The sequence below is a fragment of the Didymella exigua genome, assembly GCF_010094145.1.
Source record: "Didymella exigua CBS 183.55 unplaced genomic scaffold M421scaffold_6, whole genome shotgun sequence".
NCBI lineage: Eukaryota > Fungi > Ascomycota > Dothideomycetes > Pleosporales > Didymellaceae > Didymella > Didymella exigua.
In genome coordinates this window covers 971,664-992,534 of record NW_022984780.1, presented here as the reverse complement: position 1 = coordinate 992,534, position 20,871 = coordinate 971,664, and the positions used below count along the sequence as shown (strand labels likewise).

At 53.7% G+C, this 20,871-nt stretch overlaps 5 protein-coding genes across 5 annotated transcripts; 4 read left to right on the top strand and 1 right to left on the bottom strand.

Annotated features, from left to right (window-relative positions):
- Window positions 1–1,904: 1,904 nt before the first annotated feature.
- Window positions 1,905–3,947, bottom strand: M421DRAFT_418038 (uncharacterized protein). Its single transcript, XM_033591653.1, has 5 exons — window positions 3,625–3,947; window positions 3,431–3,502; window positions 3,204–3,320; window positions 2,763–3,148; window positions 1,905–2,713 (listed from the first exon to the last, which is right to left on the bottom strand). The coding sequence occupies exons 1-5, from the start codon at window positions 3,803–3,805 to the stop codon at window positions 2,333–2,335; spliced, it is 1,137 nt and encodes a 378-aa protein (XP_033451651.1). The 5' UTR covers window positions 3,806–3,947; the 3' UTR covers window positions 1,905–2,332.
- A 2,119-nt stretch (window positions 3,948–6,066) lies between these two features.
- On the top strand, window positions 6,067–7,833 carry M421DRAFT_56364 (uncharacterized protein; the record flags this gene model as incomplete). Its single annotated transcript, XM_033595394.1, has 2 exons — window positions 6,067–6,413; window positions 6,462–7,833. 2 exons carry the CDS (start codon window positions 6,067–6,069, stop codon window positions 7,831–7,833), a joined length of 1,719 nt encoding a protein of 572 aa, XP_033451650.1.
- Window positions 7,834–8,288: 455 nt separating this feature from the next.
- M421DRAFT_418036 (Clavaminate synthase-like protein) lies at window positions 8,289–10,055 on the top strand. Its single transcript, XM_033591652.1, has one exon. It carries the CDS (start codon window positions 8,302–8,304, stop codon window positions 9,874–9,876), a length of 1,575 nt encoding a protein of 524 aa, XP_033451649.1. The 5' UTR covers window positions 8,289–8,301; the 3' UTR covers window positions 9,877–10,055.
- A 629-nt stretch (window positions 10,056–10,684) lies between these two features.
- On the top strand, window positions 10,685–11,805 carry M421DRAFT_418035 (NAD(P)-binding protein). Its single transcript, XM_033591651.1, has 2 exons — window positions 10,685–10,759; window positions 10,806–11,805. Exons 1-2 carry the CDS (start codon window positions 10,720–10,722, stop codon window positions 11,531–11,533), a joined length of 768 nt encoding a protein of 255 aa, XP_033451648.1. The 5' UTR covers window positions 10,685–10,719; the 3' UTR covers window positions 11,534–11,805.
- Window positions 11,806–13,828: 2,023 nt separating this feature from the next.
- M421DRAFT_99239 (uncharacterized protein) lies at window positions 13,829–20,857 on the top strand (the record flags this gene model as incomplete). Its single annotated transcript, XM_033598728.1, has 5 exons — window positions 13,829–13,871; window positions 14,512–15,044; window positions 15,097–15,691; window positions 15,738–20,267; window positions 20,316–20,857. The coding sequence occupies 5 exons, from the start codon at window positions 13,829–13,831 to the stop codon at window positions 20,855–20,857; spliced, it is 6,243 nt and encodes a 2,080-aa protein (XP_033451647.1).
- Window positions 20,858–20,871: the final 14 nt, after the last annotated feature.

The window sequence follows — 20,871 nt, the reverse complement described above, 5'->3', positions numbered from 1 at the left end:
CATGTGGTTGTGGAGCAATTGCACGCTGAGTTGAGCGCGTTTTGGTGGGGTGCGCAGGATACTGATATGCGCAGCTTACTGATAGAACACGTTAGCTGCTGCTAAGTGTAGTCAGCGAACACCTTCAATCGAGTTGTAGCTATTTACAGGGATAAGGCGATGGTATATGAAAAAAGGACTGTGTAGTTGGGTAGTTTATTAATTACATGCAATACGCCTACAATCTGTTCCGAAAAGAGAATCCACCTCAAACACCAAACCCTCCCGCACATCCAGACCAACTGAAGACTTAGTTCTGGATAGTGAAGCCCTCGTGCCTGGCCTTAGCAAGGAAATCGCCGAGCTGGGGTCCCATAACAGCGAAGACCTCGAACGCGAGAACGTGACCGATGACGAACATGGCGAACATCATGATAGCGCCAATCTTGACGTACAACTTCAACAGGCGGCGGCGAGCCTCCCAGTTGAAGCTGCGCCACGCATCGAGGAAGCCGATCTTGCCGGATCCACCGAGAAGCTGGCTGGCGACCTTGCCACTGAATGTGCGATCGAAGGGAACAATGGTGTCCTGCTCATCGGGAAGAATAGAGGCCTCGATGCGGACCTGGGTAACAATAGCAGGGATGCAAAGGAAGAGGGTGGTGAAGATAGCGAAGACGACGGTGGCGAGGACGCGGACAGCGAGGCACATCCACTGGCCCTTCGAGTACTGCTCAAGGTTCTGCTGGTCGAGCTTGTGCAGGCTGAGCAGGATCGCGACGCCGCCGGTCAGGTACAGGCTGATGTAGGGCATGGCGGTGGAAATGGCAGCCGCAGGGGCGAGAGCCTTCCAGTGCGACTTGCTGGGGACGCGCTGCCAGAAGGTGGCCTCAGAGGGCATGGAGACGACTTTGTGACTCCATGCGGCGTGGAGGTTGGCGACAGTTGCGCCGGCGAGACCGCTCACAAGTATGGCCTGGCCAGGGAGTCCGCCGGGAAAGAGGGAGAAGAAGAATGCTGTGAAGAAGTGAACGGCGAGGGCGAAGGCCATCGAGTAGAGAGCGTGGATCTTGAAGCCCCGGAAGCGAGCGAATCGGCCGGCGTTCGCGACAACATGCTGGACGGTGGCGCGGATGCTGGAGGTGATGGGCTTCTGGTGAACAAGGGTGATGGTAGGGCCGGTCTCAAGAAGGCCCTCCTTCTCGTCTTTGCTGGCGGGCTCCTCGGAAGGGGAGATGGTGATGGCGGCGTGAGGGGTCTCAATCATGCAGAGGGTAGCGACAACTTCCTTGAGCATGTAGGACAACTGAGTAGCATGGTCAGCGTTCCAGGTGTCCCGGATTTCAGGAGGCGAGGCTGAGGGTACTCACCAGGCTCATGGCGATGATGGCACCGTAGAAGCTGACGCTCAAGAGAGCAATGCCCCATACTGGCATCTCGATCTGCTCATGGTCCTCCCCATTACCAATAGTGCGCTTGACGAAGCCGACGGTGGCAGGGTGTGTGAGGGCGCGGCGGACGGCGCTGGTGATCTCCTCGGCGCCGGCCGTGTACAGTCCGGTGGCCACGTTGAATTCAAGTTTCGAGACTCCCATGATGTCGTGCAGGTGGAAAGAACTTACAAAGGAGAGAGTGTCGAGGGGACGGTTGTCGTCCTTGATGTTGTCTCGACACTGCCTCAGCCTTCGCCGCTCGACGTCAGCACGGGTCCCGGCACGGACGGCAATTGCGCGGCAGCCTAGAATACAGCTCATTCAAGGTTAGCGCGTGCTCTATAATTGGCCATTCTCCAATCATCATGCCGTTAGCGGGCGAACATCAGACACAACATTGTTTCGATGCGGGACCTGGCCCGCGTGGGAATAAGGCATCACGTTCCGGCGCCCACGTCACGCCAAGCTATAAGGCACTCGATTTCTCAAACCACAAAGAAGCACGGCAGCAACATAGTGTATACTTGAATGTTGAGTTATAATTACTGTGCCCGAGACAGTATCTGACAAAGACCAACTCCTGAATGCCTGTGACTTTGTATGTCCTTCATTCACACCGGTGAACCCGCGAATACGGGTGGAAAAGAAGAAGGGAAGGAGGAAAAGTATATCAACGCTAAAGTAGGTGACGAATCAGCTTTTAGAGGAAGATGATGTACAAGCGCTGGATATGTCCAATCTGAACCGTTCGTGATTGTCGTGAGAGACCAAGCATGGGAATCGTCATCCGAAGTCGTCGTTAAGATGTATGTGCGAATGTGCGGGGTGTCGGTGGCCTTCGACTGAGGGTAGGGTGGCCGGGTCTTGCAACATCACAAGCTCTAACTAAGTAGAATAGCAATGTGCGAAAGCAGAGATGCTTACAAAGCGGTCTGGGGAACCAGAGGGGGCTCGCCCTCGTGCTTTGTGGGAATCTCGACAGCGGGCTCGCTCTTGATGTCAGTCTTGGGGGCAGCGGGGAAGTCCTCCTTCTTGACCTCAGCAGAGGGAGAGCGTCCACGGTACTGGTTGATGGTCTCCTGTGCCTTGGTTGTGTACTGCTGTGTGAAACCCTGAACGGTCTGGGAAGCGTTGGCAGCCTGCTTGCTGGCAAGGTCCCTGATCTGGGTAGCCTGCTGGCTGGCAAGGCTTCTGCCCTTCTCGAGCTGGGCGTCGATGACCTCCTTGTTCTGGAGGTAGACGAGCGGGCCAAGGTAGGCGGTGACGGTAGCAATAAGGGCAAGACCCCACATGGGAACGAACTGAGCTTGCTGTTAGTGCTGGGCCGGGCTTCGACAGCGGAGTGCTTACCTTGATGAGGAAGTAGGAGACGAGGGAAGCGAAGAATGCGGCGATGGTAACATAGACATTCTCGGCAAAGACAATGCGCTGAGACTCAATCACGAAGAAGTTGATGAGCTGCTCAACGTCGTCGAGCAGACGCTCGAGCGAAGCCTTGGGGATAGTGTAGTACTGGCGCGGCCTGAACTGCGAAGTAAGGCCTTTGCCAAGAGCAGCCTGTCCAGCAACCTCTGCCGCAGCGGTGATTCCAAGCACAACCCAGGTAAGCTTAATGATGTAGCGGATGACGTTCAGGTAACGGGCGGCGAAGATGAAGACGACAGCGGCGGCGAAGGAGATACCGGTCGCGCGGGGGTTCTTCCAGCTCAAGAGGCGGTAGAACATGCTGTGATAGTCTTTGCGGTATTAGCAGCTATACATCCTCAGTAATCATCTGGCGTCATCACTCACGGGTGAGGTTCTGGCCGGTAGCGGTCTTCTGCTCAGGAATCTGCTTGGAGTTGGCAAGGTCGGCGAACTCATCGCGAGTCTTTGCGCCCTCTGCCTTGGCCTGCTGAGCGACAGGTCCTGCAAAATTAGCTTCGGGTTGCTAGCGAGCAGTTAGGGCATCTGTGTCGCGAGACCACATTAGTATTTGTGCTGGAGCCTAGATAAAACGATTGCTGCACTGACCATACCGTTAAGGACTGTCTCCTTTGCGTTCTGCACGGAAGGGTGGTTCTGGATGGAAGCCATGGTGCTCTGTGCTGCTGTGCAGATGTTAGGAGGAGAAATCAAGGTGGTGTGCGAGGCGCAGATAACGCTGTCAATGGCGTTAGTTTTCAAGGTTCTCGGCTGCGGGCGGAGGCGTTCGGTGTGCCACTCACCTTACACTCCAGGATGCTGTTCTTTGCGTCACCTGCAGTCTGCTGCGTCGAAGCCTGATTTGCGCTTCCGTTCTGGTTTACCATTGGAGATTGGGCGTCTCCCATTCGGTTGGCAGGTTGCATGGTTAGGTCAGCGAGATCAGAGAGATCGGTGTTGCTGAGCTCAACGCGCGGCGCGCCAGACATGATTGCGACTGTTTTGAGGTAAGGTAGGTGAGTGCAGGTGGAATTGGATGATTGCAGCTGTGCGGAAGATGGGTCGCAGGTCAAAGAACAGGGACACGTTTGGTTTTCTAGGGAAGCAGAAACGCTTTGTCCCTTGGGTGCGGTCACTGCGGTGCACACGACACTGTTCCAGCTTCCCGATGAGGCACGTCATAATCGCGTTCACACAAACAAATCATGGCGGGTCCTTGCTGCTCCACAGAATTGATGTCACTACGACGAACATGATGTGCATTCCACCATCGCTTTCGACAGCCTTCCTTGGGGCGTCAAGCCTGGCCGAACCTGCGTGGCTGCCTCCTGTTCCCAAAATGTTGTGCTCTCCCAGGAGATGCTTCTCGCTTGTGGGATTTTGCATGTGAAGCCCCTCTAGACCATCGCCATGACGTACTAGCGCTCGAATACAAAACACAGCGGCACGCGAGCTCATTTGCGCTGGATCAGGGTTCTGGCAGATGCAGACAGGTGAACTCCCATGGGTTTCCTGTCACAGTGTCAAGCGTCGCCGGATCCATGCGCAAATCCTCCTGTGGCTCGCACATAGGTGCCAAATTCGTACGGTACGAATACCTACAACACCACGCTTGCAAGATACACATCTTTGCCCCCCACCAAACGATTGCTGTGATGCATATGTATTTCATGGAGTAAGTACAGGTATTTTCCTGGGATCCGAGTGCTTGATGCACTTGCTCTAGGCTTGATTAAATAGAGCCATCGTGCGCCCAGCGAACCACATTGATCAATCACGACTGTGCGTATCTTGTTAAGGCGTCTATTGATCGAGGAGACTCAACATGCTGTTGATAAGGTCGCTCCCTCACGACTCGCCAGCCTCGCACGTTAGCATGAAATAAGCACGTGCCTGCGTCGCTTTGCAGCCCATCTTGAGATGAGACCAAACGTGACTGTATCAGGCTTGCGAATCTAGTCGCAGCTCCGAGGATGTCTGCGGTGGCGCCGCTGCGTGAGATTGTCGAGCAGCTGGCTAACAGTCGCTTGATGAGTGTAGCGCTCCAGTAACCAGGCTGCCTAGACCGGCCACGAGCCTTGCGCATCATGACTTACCAAAGATCGGCACTGGACAGCGGGGGACTTGAGTGTGGCCTTCCAGCTTCCATGCCTCTGGGTGTGATCAGCAAGGTGGCTCCACCTTCTTTGTGCTGTTTCACAGCGCCTCCTCCAATCTGTTGATTGCTGACGGCTGCTTGAGATGCCAACAGGCTGACAGCTTGTTGAGGTTTTCAATGTAGCCTCCCGGGCGGTAAGCGGCACCGGTGCACAAAGAGCGGGGGACGGAGACAGGCGAGCAAACGTGGGGGCGGCGTCTGCACGTCTAGTCGCCAATGATCCACGGACGCTGTCCGCTCCCGGTAGTCTTTGCAACTAGGTACCTAGTAATAGCAGCACCTTTGTGCCGGAACGTGCTCGTCGAGTACCTGAGCTAGAGTGGCAGATACTACTGGAGGTGCTCCGTACATCTCAAAACAGTGCATGTGTGCTCTTCCCAAGCGACACCTACCTAGCAGCCGTCAGCAATCTGAAAGGGACCATTCGATACCAGACCAGCCAGTGAGCGGTGAGCTGTGTCCTTGCGACGGGCCAAGCAAGTGCCGTTCATGCGAGCACGAGATGGAAAGCGCTATCGTTCCAGCATGCAGGTCTCCGACGTCCCCCCGTGGACTCTGCGTGTCCTGGACGCATCTCAACTGCGACAGCAAAGGCTGCGAGAGTTCGAGTCACCTGCTGTTAACGCGATCACCAGGGTCGTTGCGCTTATCAGTAGTGCCGCTCGGTATTTGTCCCAAGAAGGCCCGGCCGCTTTGGCGACGTTGGCGGCAGCACTCAATAATGCGCGTGTCGATTCAGACTAACACCGCCACATACTCGCTCGACCCGCTGATGACCCTCGTTCTGGGCGGGATGCGATAACGCACATGGCGCGGCTCCTCATCTACTCGTGCTCAGCCTCCCATCCCCGTTCCTCACGTCTCCTCGATCGTGAACTCCAGCGACAGTCTGCTGCTCCTGCCGGCACCCTGCTGCAGCCCGCTGCCGTGCTCCTCGACCGCGCCCAGCACCTCGGTACAGGCGAAGACATGGTCCAAGCATCCAATCCTGCACCTCGAAGATACTCCGCTATCGCCTGGAGTCACTGAACACGCGATACCCAGCAGTGCTCCCTCCCCGGAGGTGGGAGTCTGTGAGGACTACTCAGCAGCATGCTACTCCCGCGCGGCATATACAACGACTCACCACCGGAACGCCGCTCCCGCGCAACCAACAACCCGACCCTCCTCTACAGCTGGTGGTGCACTATCTTCTCGCTTGTTATCATCGGATTCCGGCTATCCGGTCGTCTCATTCGCAATGAACGACTCTTCAGGGAGGACAAGATTATGGCATGGAGCATCATCCCTCTTGTAGCGCGCATGAGCGTGGTGCATGTGGTCCTGATCTGGGGTACCAACAACGTCAATGTCAGCGCTTTGAACGATCCTGTTAGAATTCGACACCGAGAGATCGGCTCGCAGTTGGTGCTTGCAGCGCGAATATTCTACGCCATGTTGTAAGGCACTCGTCCTGCTTTCCAGCGGTTTTTCCTAACGTCCTGCAGCATCTGGATGGCCAAATACACAGTATCCGAATTTCTGAAGCGCCTGACTGAACGATTCTGGAAGAAGGGCTACGAGTGGGGACTGCGCGCTATCCGGCTCTTCCTGGTCGTCACCTTCGTCGCAGTGGTCATTGCAACACTAGCCGAATGTCAGCCTTTCACGCACTACTGGCAGGTCAAGCCAACACCAAAACCACGATGTCGACAAGGCTTCGCGCAACTCATCACCATGGGCGTAGCCGACATCATCACCGACGTCCTCCTCGTCGCCTTTCCCATCCCTATCATCATCCACTCCGGCATGCCCTTGAAGCGCAAGGTCTCCCTTGTGGCGCTTTTCTCTTTGTCGGTTGTTCTCATCGTCATTACAGGAACGCGTGTTCCAATGGTTATCGAAAGACGCGGGCTTCAACAGTTCCGTTCCATGTTCGCATCATCTGAGATCCTTGCTGCGACCATCGTCTCCAATGCCATTGTTCTTGGCTCTTTTCTTCGTGACCGGGGTCTGAAGAAAGCGAAGTTCAAGGCTCCGTCTACCACCGATAGCATGGAGCGGAGGGGTTCGACGCGCACGCACACACTCCCACAATATAGCAGCGACGAAGACCTTGCGCGGTCGCTTGGGTATCGAACAAAGCCCGAATTGGCTGAGAGGAAAAAGAGTGTACCTAGACCCGCACCGATGGCTGATCTGGGTCTACTAGCGCCCACGCAACAGCCTGGACCGTTCGCGAACACCAATTGGCAGTTTCCGGGGAAAGACGATGGATTGCAGACCGCCGGTAACACGACTGGCAACATTCGCGATCCCATGCCGAGTCCACGTGCCAGCAGTGGTAGGCGAGTCTCGTTCTACGATGTTGGTGGTCTACTTGAGAACGGTTCGACTGCTCCATCGCCAACCGACTCCGTTCTTACGCATGACTTTGCTGCGCAACCTCGTAGAGGATCAAGGGCATCCAATACGCTGCTGCCCAACGGTCGCGCCTACCCACCGCCAGCACGTCGGTCGTCACGATTGTCACAACAATCAGAGGACTACGAGATGTGTTCGCAGCGCAACCAACTGCGGGACCCCGGTGGCTTGCTATCAGAGGACCGCGAGATTGAGATGGAGCAGCAAACGCGCGCGTGTCCATCAACACACTCGAGCTCGTCAAACAGTCTCGCCTTTCAGCGTGCGCGCAGCACATCTCTGCATCGCACTTCAACACAAAAAAGCCACAGCGTCCCATCATTGCAAGACGCAGGTGGCCTCGTCACAACCCGCTCATACGCGCCCATTACGCGCATCACCACGCATACCAGCTACGATACACCGTCCCTGCAGGATGCAGGTGGTCTGCTGTCCTCCCCTCCCCGTTCCAAATGATTCTAGCGTGATACCCAGCTCCGGCGCGAGCTTTCGCATATGCATGGCTTGCCTGTCCCATTCCTCATTCTCTTTCCTTCCTGTATTGCACGATATCCCTCTGGTTGGCGTTCATGTTCACGAATCTATGTCGTGTCACGAGTGAAATTTATCTAGGTACAAGGAATATTGTAGGATAGTCACTAAGCGGCTACTATGCTGTGAAGAGCAATATATAGTGCAACGTTCACGATCAATTACATATCGATGATGTTCGAGCAAACACCTTTTTCAGCAAGCACGCGGCTACCATGCCCAAAGCTTGAGTCCCTGCAGTAGCCGTTGAGTGACGCGCAGTAGCTTCAAATAAGGTTTCAGCAGAAGCAAGGATAGTGGAGTCGCTGCATCGGGGAATTGGTTAAAATGATTGAAAATGCACGTGGGTCAATGCGCAGTCGCCAAAGCCTCGAGTCCAACTCGGTTCTAATCATGTCTCTTCATAGCAAAGAAGACGCGTCGTCCGCCTCAGAGCCTGAAGCTTCAGATACACTCGTCGCAGTCGATACACTTGCTGCGACCGCTCTTCATACTCCGCTCGCTGCACTCAATGGAGCGCCAACCCGGAAGGAAATCACCCAGCTAACCCGCCACGAACTAAGCACTGCGCAGAATGACGACTCGATCACAGAATGCGGCCGCGCAGCTTTAGCCCTGCTTCACACGAATCCCGAGCTTGCGGTAAAGCTTGCGTACCAGAAGTTGCACGATGTTCCCTATAAAGAGGTTAAGACCTGCTGGAGGAGGCTGTATACTGATGCGAGTCTGCGGAGGGTATTGGGGGTGACCGAGGAGCATATCAAGGCAGGTGAATGGACGCATACAAGTGGAGGGTGGTTGGATGAGGTGGTCAAGATGCTCGATATGGTGCTGATATTGACCGCGGCGCCGGGGAGGGAAGAGCTTGTAGAGCTGTGGTTCGCGGCGCTGGAAGAGGAGCTGGCCTCTGATGAGCGTGCCAGTGCGATTCATGAACCCCTCGAGCGCCCGGCGAAGAAGATGAAGCTCGGCGACGTCTCGTCAATACCCTCAGCATTTCCGACCGCGCTCATCGAGCTACCGCCTACGTTGCGTCACCCCATCCCTCGAAGCGAGAATCCAAGTCTATTCGCCTTCCAAAAGAAGCTTTCGCAACCAGCAACCCACACCCCGCTTATCATTACAAACTCCATCCAGCACTGGCCCGCGCTCTCAGACCGCCCTTGGAACTCTCCACCATACCTGCTCAAACGCACGCTCGGCGGCCGCCGCCTTGTCCCGATAGAAACAGGCCACTCATACACAGATAGCAGCTGGGGCCAGAAAATCACCTCGTTCAAGGACTTCATGGCAACCTACATGCTCGCCCCGTCCAGCGGGGAGCAAGTAGATGGAGATGCGAAAGCCACAGGGTACCTGGCGCAACACGACCTCTTTGCGCAAATCCCCTCTTTACGGTCCGACATCAGCATTCCGGACTACTGCTACGCCTCCCCTAACCCATATCTACCCATAAACATCGAACCTTCGCAAGTGACGAGGCTAGAGGACCCGCTGTTGAATGCGTGGTTTGGCCCGAGCGGCACGATCTCCCCACTGCATACTGATCCGTACCACAATATCCTGGCGCAGGTCGTGGGGTACAAGTACGTGCGTTGCTATAAGCCGGAGATGACGGAGAGGTTGTATCCGAGGGGAAGGGAGGGGGGCGTTGACATGGGGAACACCAGTGAAGTGGATTTGGATGAAGCTGTAGGTTTGTGGCCGAAGATGCGCACCAACGCACCAAGGAATGGAGAAGATGCAGAGTCTGGGGAGGAGGGGGCAGATGGGGTAGGAGGGGAAGAAGAAGAAGAAGGCATTGATCAGCGGAGAAGGGAGTTTGATAAGAGGTTTCCGGAATTCAGAGACGCGGAGTATATCGAGGGTGTGCTGGGGCCGGGTGAGTGTCTTTATCTGCCGCCTGGGTGGTGGCATTATGTCAGGAGTCTGAGCTCGAGCTTTAGTGTGAGCTTTTGGTTCAACTGAGCCCCCAACACCATATGACCTCACGACCGAGAAACTGGTGGTTTCATGGCCAGAAAACTGACTGCGAGGGTATCGTTCGTATCGGAATGGTAGCATAGAGATGCCACGCCCTATGTAAGTACCGAATCAATCACTCCTGAACCCATACGATGGTTCCCTCTCGATACGGCCGTTCGAAGTCGACACCATCACCTGCTCCACGTCAGCTGCTCTGCCAATCGCTCGTCCAACTGTCTCCCTAACAAGCATCTACGATTCCGAGGTCCTCGGCAAACTAAACTCATAAGCCGGATGGAATATTGGGAATTTTCCTACCTCCATAGTGGAAGAACAGAGTGTTTGTGCCCACAGGATGCCAACAAGAGTAATGGGAACCAACGGTGTGGTATTTTGTTTCCTGGATATCCCGAAAGAGCTTCGCGCGGAAATATATGAGCAGTGAGACAGGTTTCTTGCCACATAAAGATCATCCAATGGGTTCTCACTCTTGCGCTTGACCGCCTTCGACCGATATCCATCAACACGCTTTCGGGTCAAATCAAAGACAGCACGCGAGCTGAGTGGGAGAGGATCTTCCTCGATGAGCGCAAAGGCATCGTCCACGACGTGACTGACCGTGTCGATAAGATCAGTAAGACGCCTCTGCAAGCAATGTAAGTCGATGTCCCATGTTTCCATCACCTTCGCTAACGTCTATCGTCGCGGGGTTAACGGGCCTCTGCCATTAACGCCGAGAGTGGCAACGATGTACTACATAAAAGCTCCTTATAGAGCTCCAGCGGTAGTCCGCATGTGTAGCACATACCATCATAGTTCTTCAGATATTGACATCCCTCTTTCGCCATGTCTTCTACAGCTGACCCAGAGATCATTCTAGTGACAGGTACAACCCACTCTCTTCATAGCCTCCTATCACTCTAACAACCAAGGTGGAAACAATGGCATAGGCTTCGATACAGTTGCTGCTCTGATCGCCACCTCTACCAATTACCACGTAATCATCGGCTCCCGCAACCTAGACAAGGGACGTGCCACACTCGAAAAGATCAGAGCCAGGAATCACCCCGGCACAGTTTCCCTAGTCCAACTAGACGTCACCTCCGACTCCTCCATCACTTCTGCCTTCACTTCCATTTCCCAGTCCTTCGGGCGTCTCGACGTCCTTGTCAACAACGCAGGCATCTGCCCTGAGCCCGCCGCCAATACCTGGCCCACCCGCAAGGAATTGCGCGCCATTTTTGAAACTAACGTCTCGGGACCCACTCTCGTAACTCAAGCCGCCATCCCACTGTTGAAGAAGAGTAAAGACCCGAGGATCATCAACGTCACCTCCAGTCTCGGGAGTATCTCCACGCGCCTCAACCCAGACGACATCATCGCCAGCGCCAACTATCCGGCGTATCGCATGAGCAAGGCGGGAGTGAATATGTTGACAGCGTTCACGCAAACGGTAGGTGGGATGGAGGGTGTTAAGACGTGGAGCTTTTGTCCGGGGTATGTTGTTACGGATCTTGGGGGTGATAGGAAGCTGAAAGAGGGGTTGGGCGTGGATAGTAGTGAGACTAGTGCAAGGGGAATTCTGGAGATTGTGAGGGGAGAGAGGGATGCGGAGGTGGGGAGGTTTGTAGAGAGGGACGGGAAGAGCAGAGGATGGTGAAGTAGTGGTATGTTGTGCTTTTGCTGTCGTTTTAATGATGCTGGCTTTGGTGAGGTGCGAATGCGATGTGCTCCTATGCGTGTGGTAATTGCTCCATGAGAGACAGGTATGGAAGAGCTTCGGACCGAGGTGCGTAAGATACATATTCATCTGCAACAGTGAGGGCCTTTTGCACTCGAAGTGGTATTGTGAGAGCAGTGAAGGAAAAGCATGAGAATTATGGAACCTTATACACTGTGGGGGATTATACTGTGGTTGAACAGAGAATTGAGTGGAGTTCGATAACACAGCCACGTATGGAAAGCTTTGTACTCATATCCTCTCAACCCTGTAGGTGCATCGCTGATTATTGCTGTCTATACTCGCAGAGATCTTATTAACGTCCTTGGTGATGCTGTTACCATCCTCATGAGTTGCGTTATATCCATCTGCAGCAGAAGTGCCAGTGGAGACGCCAGCCTTGCGGCAGCTGTTGAGAGGATCCGTGAAGCCCGGTGAGACACTGATAAGCTTACGTGTGGCAAAATCAAGTTTCGCTTACTGCAGAGAAAGTGCAGCCTCCAACACTGAGCAGAGCTCCATCAGAAGCAGCACCCGTGACAATGCTTCGCAGAGCATCACTGCTGTAGCTACCTCTTCGGTGCCTGCCTTGATCCTGCCCGGTGAGGCGATGAATGTATTGCCCGAGCTGAAGTATCGGTCTTTAGAGTAGACGCTGGATTGCATGTCGTTGTGCATTACGCAGCGGAGGTGGTTTTTACGCTTCCAAAGGCGTGTTTCGGCGGCCTCCACTTCGTCGGTCTACGGAATAGTGGTCAGTATTGATAAAGGGTCATAATTAGATGAGACTCGAACTTCTTGACCATCTTTTTAGCCTTTCTGTTGCGGTGCAGTTCGGTCCTGTAGGCCTTGATCGTCACCTCAGTTGACTACCTTGGACTAGCACGTCTCAGGGCATGTATATATGGTCGCCTCCTAGCTAGCAAGCAACTCAGCGCAGTTTCCATCAACTATACAGCGGCTACGTCTGCCGCAACACTTTCCAACGGCGTAGCAGTCCGGATAACGGCTATTGTTGGTGGCAATGGATAATGTCTCGAATGTGTAAACAAACGCGAAAGTTGGCTACTTGAAATGATACCGACTGACTCTCAGACGGAGGTGAGATAGCATCATTGATCTGATTGGTGGACGATGAACAATCGGGTGTTCAGGCATTTCCTATGTAGTTGAGGGGCTCAATTTCTCGTCAATTTCGACGGCTTTCGCCTGCGCAATGATACGGATCGTCAATTGACCGACTACGGGTTGTGTGGCTGATCTGAATTAACATGTTCGGATGTTCTTAAGAAGAGCAAACAAATCCGGTTTGAGTATACAGAGCGGTTTCTGTCCTGGTAATTAGATCTAAGTATATGGGAATATTCGTAGCTCGGCCAGTGGGAGCTGCCGAGTTAGACAGCGTAGCAGTAATCTTGTAGGGCAGCAAATTGTTCTTTTGCTCCCAAAGATGCAAAGCAGCAACGTACCGTGAAAAGTACTAGAGCTCAGCATCGTATCGTTGCTGAGGCAAGAGAGGGGGCATCGAGGCCTTGAGCGCTCCACGCTAAGAGTTGAGTTAAGAAATGGGTCTTCTAGCGCTTCAGCAGGTCATGAGCGGTGACAGATCAGAATTCGGTCCTGGGTCGGATTCGCGACGCTCCCGTGGCTTCTTCCCGCGTGGTGGCGCTCCGGGGTACGCGTGCGCGCAGGGCTGCTCACCCGAAAGCGGTAGGTCCATACATGCCATGGCCATTGTGTATTCTGCTCGTATCTGAATTAGTAGAGCAGGCTTCCCCTGTCCCTGCTGCGATTATTGTAAGAGTTGGATATTGCTCGACAAGCATGCCTCCAGGTTAAGAGGGGGAGGGTGGCTGGACCCGCCTTACGGTAGCGTGGGGGCTACCGGTACAGTAGGTACCAGTAACGTTGGCTGACCATGCTCAAGCCAACGCTTCCTCTTTCAGCCCATAACTTCAAGATCTTAACCCCATCTGGATACGACAGCCAGCCACGAAACTGATACGGGCGCCGAGGAACCTGGGCTGGCGAAGTCTTCGACGCGTCTCCGTACCACGGAAGCAATTCTTTGAATGAGAAGAAGCAATGCAACCCCTGAATAATGCAGCTCCAGATGTCGATGCGTTCCCAAGGCTGTCTCTCTCTACGTCAAACACCGATGAGCTATTAAGAGACTCGCTCTCGCCGTAGCAAGTGAGCTGCTGCGGCTTGATCCGTCTTTACTGCCGTAGAGCCATGGCCAGCCCTGCTACTGTCCTACGGCCCTTCAGCCGCGCCCGTGCGTGACTGCGGTCGCCCAATCTGCCAGATGCGTACAACGCCATTGTCCGTTGGTCTGTTACTCCACTACCCAATGATGGATCCGGGAGCTCTCTGCCATCTTTAGGATCATGAGTTCACCATTATAAGCCGCATTAGCAGATCCTGTACTGGGTTGACACCAACATGGATCTGCGGGATCTCCGCGAAGACAGCTAATCCAATTCACTAGGCCCATGTTCGGCCATGGCATTAACGATGCCAGATTCTGAGAGACCCTTCTCGCCTACAGACTCGCGTGTGGCCCTGGAGCCCGCAAGCCAGCTCCACACACTGTCAATCGTCCTTCACGTGGCGCTCTCGCTTATGGCTGCTTCGCAGGGCCAGATGGAAGCTGAGCGATGCTGAACCCGCGTACCGAGTCTTGCCTCCTGCATATCGATTACGCGCCAGGGTTCATTTCATCACAAACCTCAGCCTCGAACCAGGTCCGCGGCTAGTCAACCCCAGCGAATTCTATCAGATGAGGGCCCGGAACGAATCGGCGAGGCCTACATACCCCAGGCTCAATCTTCGCTCATATACCTCAAAGTGGACTGAATCTGGCCAATATCCGTATACTTAAGCTGCCTTGTGCCATGTGTAGTTCATGAGCTTAGGTGCCCTCCTCCAGACGTCGTTCGTTCAGTCCATTTGTTGCTGCTTTCCTTCTCAATATACCCGACCTCGTCACCTTCCTCGTTCATCCTTGACTAGGACGCAGCCCAGCATGGCGCCTATTTCGCTTGAATTTGCCTCCGTACCCAACGGCATGTCGAAGGGCCCCGAGGTCGGGGTGGCCGAGCTTGGTCCCATGTCGCCTTGCCTTGATGTATTCGAGAGCTTTACCGTGCCCAAACCCAGCACTATTCGTGAGCAGCCTGACTTGACTGTGACTGCTCGCCCACGCTTCGGCCGTTCTAGCAGTGTTGCCTTCGAAGGCAAAGGAACAGTGCATGACTTCCTTCGCTTTCTAAAGAACGAGCGCTTCCGGCACATGCCTCATGATGGCTCCAGCTGGGACAAGATCCTGAAATGGGCAGATAACATTGGCGGAGTTGTCTTACTCAGCGTTGGAGTTTTGAGCGAGTTCATGCTGAACAGCGAGGAGGCGACACGACTGATCTGCGATAGCTGCACAACCCTTATCCAGGTATGTCATCCAACTGACTTCTTATGTCTTCGATGCTGACATTCGAACTCAGCTTGGATCTGCGCAGATCAAGACTTTGCTGAAGGTCTTCAGCCAGTTTCACAAGATTGCTCTGGCCCTATCTGTATTCCTGCGCCAGAGTCAGCTCATCAAATCGAACCCTGATGTTCGTCGCGAACTTGCCCATGCATTTCAGGACTTCGCGCACCTGACGCCCGATGTACACATTTACTGCGTGGCTCGGTGCAGGGGCGTGTTGCCCGTTGACCACGCCGAACTGGGCGCTTTTATGCTGCATGGCTCAGCATCCTTCTACCACCATTTGGAAGGAGTCTCGATCTCGATGTGGTCGTCTCACAAGCACTGCTCTCACTTCAATGTGCGCGCAATCCGAGACTTCCTGACACCCCAGGATAGTGTTACCAAGACAATTATGTCCAATCAAATATACTCGGAGGCTCGCCGTGCGGAGTACACATGCGAGTGGTTTTCGGCTCCTCTCAGGAAGTTCACAAGAAACGGAAAGAAGGTTCTTCTTGTTACTGGAGCTGCGTCCACCGGCAAGTCCGTTCTTGCTCGATGGATCCACGAGAAGCTGCAAGAATCGATCGACGATGATCCGTTCGATGTGTTGAGCTTCACTGTTGGTAAGATGATTGATCCGTACAGAATGCTAGTTCTAAGTATAGACAGACACGAGCGTCAAGTACACCACAAGTCCACTGGGCCTCATCAAGAGCCTGCTCTTGCAATTGCTAGATCGTAGGATTGGCCGTGAGCACCTGCTGTCTCACATCAATGAAGCTATTGAGCACGCGCAGTCCGGCTGCCCGGCCAGCGAAGTCGAGGCTACTCTCTGGAAGGGCCTCGAGCATGCCCTTGATGACCGCAAGCTATTGATTCTCATCGATGGCTTGGATCAGCTTTGCAGTCCACGCATTGGCAACCCTATCGCGCTCGAGATTCTCGATCGTATCACCAGGTCTAAAAAGAACGTCAAGGCTGTTGTCCTTACCCGGCCAGTATCGGATGCCGCGTTGAAGCACTGCCAGGAACATATTTCCTTAGAAAAAGCTCACAGTGAAGGCTCTACAGACATCAAACATTTCGTTCAAGACTTCATCTACCATCGCGCCGAGTTGCGACATCTCAAAGAGACTGAGCGACATGACATTATCGAAAAGTACGCCGAGGCAGCTCATAACTCATATGTGCATGCCGAGCTGCTCCTCCGCCAGATCGATACCGAGGATACTGCCGCAGATATTTTGAAGGCTTTGAAGCCTTCTAGGACTACCGAGGAGCTTCTTGACCGCCAGATCGGGCGTCTTGACTCGAAGCGCCCTGAGACAAAGCACATCCTCACTTGGCTTGTGGCTGCCGAGCGCCCACTATCTCTGAAGGAGATCAAGGCTCTGCTCGAAGTTGATCTGGATGACTGTGCTTACCGCCCGTATTTCGGAGATGTAGAGAAAACAGTCCGTGAGCTTTGCACCCCACTTGTGACAGTCAGCGATGGACTCGTCTCCATTCGACACTCCAGCATTCGCGAGCGCCTTCTTTCCCACAAGGCATCAAAGTTCGCCATCGATCTCAAGGGTGCTCACCGCGAGCTCACCGTCCGTACCATGGCTTACGTCAAGATCCATCTCCAGCAGAAAGATATCAGCCCTTCGTCCACCCCGGGTGACCCGGCCGACATCCGCAACGTCTTCCTGCAGTACGACCTGTTCGAATATGCGGCGCGCTACTGGACTTCTCATCTCAAGTCCTCGTCCATGTACGACCGGTCAACTGGTAAGATTAGCCCGTCCGCCCAATTCAAGATCGCTTTCTCCAACTCCACGCGCCTCGCACTCATCGAAGGGTCTTGCATTGCCCGACAGTACATTGCTTGCGATGCGGAGAAGCTGCAGCATCTTGCATATGAGGTGCGCAAAACTCTCCTTGGCGAGCACTCTGCCGCTGTTCTGCAAACCTTGATCCTTGAGATATGCATTGGACGAAAGTTCAAGACTACAACTACGCTATGCAAGTATGCGTTCGAGGCCTGGAAGCTGAGCCAAGAAACCTGCTCCGCTGTCACAGTTCAAAGTCTTGCCGAATCCTTCATTGGATACGCAAAGATATTGAAGGTGTCCGAGCATTCCCACATTTGCGCTCACAAGGTTGTGGTCCTCGAGTATCTGGTCAAGGTGTACAGCCACAGCCACGCCGAGCTGAAGCAGATCGAGTACCTGACCATTTTGGCTGAGCTTCACGTTGAATTCGGACACATTCAGAAGGCAGTCGTGATCTACCGACAGCTTTACCGTCTGCGCCTTCACGCCTATGGGCATCTTCACGAGCATTCCTACACTCTCTTCCAGCTTCTCATCTCGTACTTGAAGCAGCTCTCGCTTCATGATGAAATTCTCGAATTGCACCTTGAGTACCACGGTCATGTGGAAAGTCTCCTCACCACCGACGAGCGACGTATCAGCTCCACACTGACTCTGATTGCGATTTACGAGGAGCGCCAGGAGATCTTCAAAGCCGAGCAGGTCCTTGTGCGCTTCTGGAAGAGTGTTTCTGTGTCCAAGTCTACCACTCGCGTCACTGAGCTCAAGGTCGACTTTGCCCTCAAGTACTCCAAGTTCTTGTTCCGCCACTCTCGTAAAGAGGAATCCGAGGTCATTCTCCGTGGTCTCTGGACTGAGATCCAATCCTACAGCTACGTGTCCCGTTTCGAGTCAACAATGATCAAGAAGGTGCAGATCATTGCCAAGTACTTCTCTCGCTTGGAAGTATTCAGTGTGTCGCGCTCAATCTACCAGTCACTGTACGAGCATTACGAGAGCCACGAGCAGCGCACCTCAATTGAGTGCATCACAATAGTCCGCTCTCTCGCTGAGACCATTACAAAGTCTATCTCCTACTCGAAGACTGTTACGAAGTCAGAGACCAGCACGACTACTGCCAGTACTGCGATCGTATCGAGCGAGGAAAAGACTCTGACTGAGATCTTTGAGAGCTGTATTGAGTCAAACGAGATCACGTCAACTACTATTTCGGTCTGCCAAGCTCTCTGTTCGAGCTATATGTACGAGGAGCGCTATGAAGAGGCTTGCGAGATCTACAGCAGGGTCATCTGCAAGGTATGGACCAGCTTTGAGACGACCGTTTCCATCGATGTCACCGAGTTCGTTGAGCTCCTCAGCGAGGAGGTCCTCGAGTTGGCGTTCAGCCTTGCGCACTGCCACTTCAAAATGTTGCGCATCGACTTCGCAGAAACCATCTACCTCAACCTTTTCCGTGCTCTAATCTGCACTCGACATATCGAAAATAAGCACTTCTTGCTTGCCAAGATCAAGCTCGTCCTGGAATTCTTCAAGATTACATACAAGTACGAGCGTGTTATTGAGATCTACCGCGAGCTATTTGTCTACATGCCGATCGCATGGGGCAAAACTCACAGAGAGACTATCTTGGTCTTGATCGAGTTTGCAAGAATCTGCTTTAAGATGTCGATGTACGAAGAGGCTGCAACTGCCTGCTTCTACGTCTACTCGTGCTTTCACATTGCTCACGGGTGTCTCCACTTCGACGGCTTCGAGGCTGCCTTGTTGCTCTCCCAGATCTACGAAATCCAGTGCAAGTGGGAGATTGCCTACGAGGTTTATGGCTACCTATGGCGTACTTTCGTTCGATTTGGCGCCGAGTACGCGCTCGATGTGAAGATCGTCCAGAAGATTTTCACCCGCTACGTGTTCATCCTCGAGCACCACCACCACGTCGAGCACTCCGTCTTCCTCCAGATTGCTCGCGAGTACCACGAGAAGTGCATCGCTTTCTACGGCCACCATCACGAGATCACCATCAAGGCCACCCTGTACTACGCCCACGTCTGCGAGACCAGGGGGGAGCACCGCGAGATTTCGATCGCCCTCTACGAGCAGGTGATCAAGTATTGTAAGGAGACCCTCACAGAGTTCAGCAAGAAGACCCTCCACACATGCAGCACGAGAGTCGCCAAGATGTACGCTTCGGAGACCAAGCACATTACCAAGGCTGTCAGCATCTACAAGGAGCAATACGAGAGCTACAGCAAGACTGAACGTTCATCTAAGGAGACCCTGACAGCGCTCCACAGCCTGATCACGACCTATAAGAAGCAGGAGACCAAGGAGTCCATCTCAATTGCCACAAGTACCCTCAAGAGTAGCACTATGGATATCTTCCAGCACGAGAGCCGTCCGGAAAAGCTGATCGAGTCTGCTCGCAGCATTGCTTCGATCTACAAGGAATGTAAGTTCTCTGAGAATGCCGAGACTCTTATCACCGAGATACGCACCAAGATTGTTGAGGAGATCAGGTCATCAATGACATCGTCGACCACGGTCAAGTCGAACTCCTACGTCTTCCTGGCCACCTTCCAGGAGTCGATCTCGGAATCGTCATCGTTCACTTCCGTGATGTCTGAGCTATGCTCTGAGGTGCTCATGTACACCTCGTACTTCCACTCCACCAAGAAGCATACCGACTACCGCTCGATCATCAAGTCAGGTTCCAGCTTGTACTTCCATCTCTCGGAAAGGAAGAATACTCGTCACGCCGAGTTCATCAGAATCGACAAGGAGCTTACAGAGTACTTCCGCAAATACCTTAACTTCTCTCGCGCTATCCAAGAAACCACGATGCACTACTTCTTCCAACTGTACCTCAAGCATATCAGCCAGGCCCACTACGAGCATGAAGTTGTTCGTCAAGCCACTGAGACCTTTCTCAATTTCACCAAGACTGCCAAGTTTGCTGAAGCATACGACCTTGTCTTGCTGATCGACAAATTCATTCACATCAACGGTGGCTTCAAGTCCGAGTTCTACATTCGCACTGGACTCAGCTTATCAAGGTACCTCGTTGGCATCGGCACCAACAAGTGCGATGACGAGAAGTTGTACGCATCTATGGTCGAGCTCTCCCGCACCATCTTACAAGAGGCTCTGGCCGGCCTGGACGACGTCGAGATCGAGCTTCACGAGTTGCAGCACCTGATGACAGACTTGATCTCTACATTGAGCCAACAGAAGAGGTACCAGGATCTTGAGCGCATCCTACAGCTTCTGTGGAAGACCAAGACCGTCCGCAGCAACCTTTCTTCCAGTCCACTGGTGCTCCACATCGGTCGCAGCCTTGTGCAGACTCTTGCTGCGCTCGGCAAGTACTCCGATGCAATCCATCTTTGTAAGTCGCACTGCCTTCTAGAAATTCAAACGCCGCTAACGAGTCTAGGCTATCACATCCGATACAACCTCGAGTTCATTCGCGGCGCTCTCGACAGGTCTACCCTTGAGTTCACCGTGCTCTTATCCGAGCTCTACACGGCACAAAAGCGCTACCACGATGCACTCGAGCTGCACGAGGACATCATCTGTCGTCTTGGCGAAGGCCAGTCTGCACCGGGTCTCAACGGCGTTGACGTCGCGAACAAGCACACTGAGCTCATGAAGTTCGCCTTCAAGCGCCACGGCAAATCCGACAAGGATGTTCAGCAGTACGAGGAGCTTTTCCGCGCACTGGATGCGGAGTTTGGCAACGAGAAGGCCTGGAAGGATAAGCGTCCCCAGCCTGAGAAGTGGACACCTGGAGTTGAGAAGGAGGAGATGTTTGGTTGCTGGAAGAGGCCTGAGAAGTTTGAGTGGCAGATCGAGGAGAATGAGTCTGCTGGTGAGCGGAAGTGGAGGGAGGAGCTTGTGAAGAGGAGGGTCAGTGGGAACCTTTGGGCGAAGGGCCCTACGGTCGTTGGTCCCTTGAACGCGGAGATTGTGTACTAGGCTGATCAACTGCA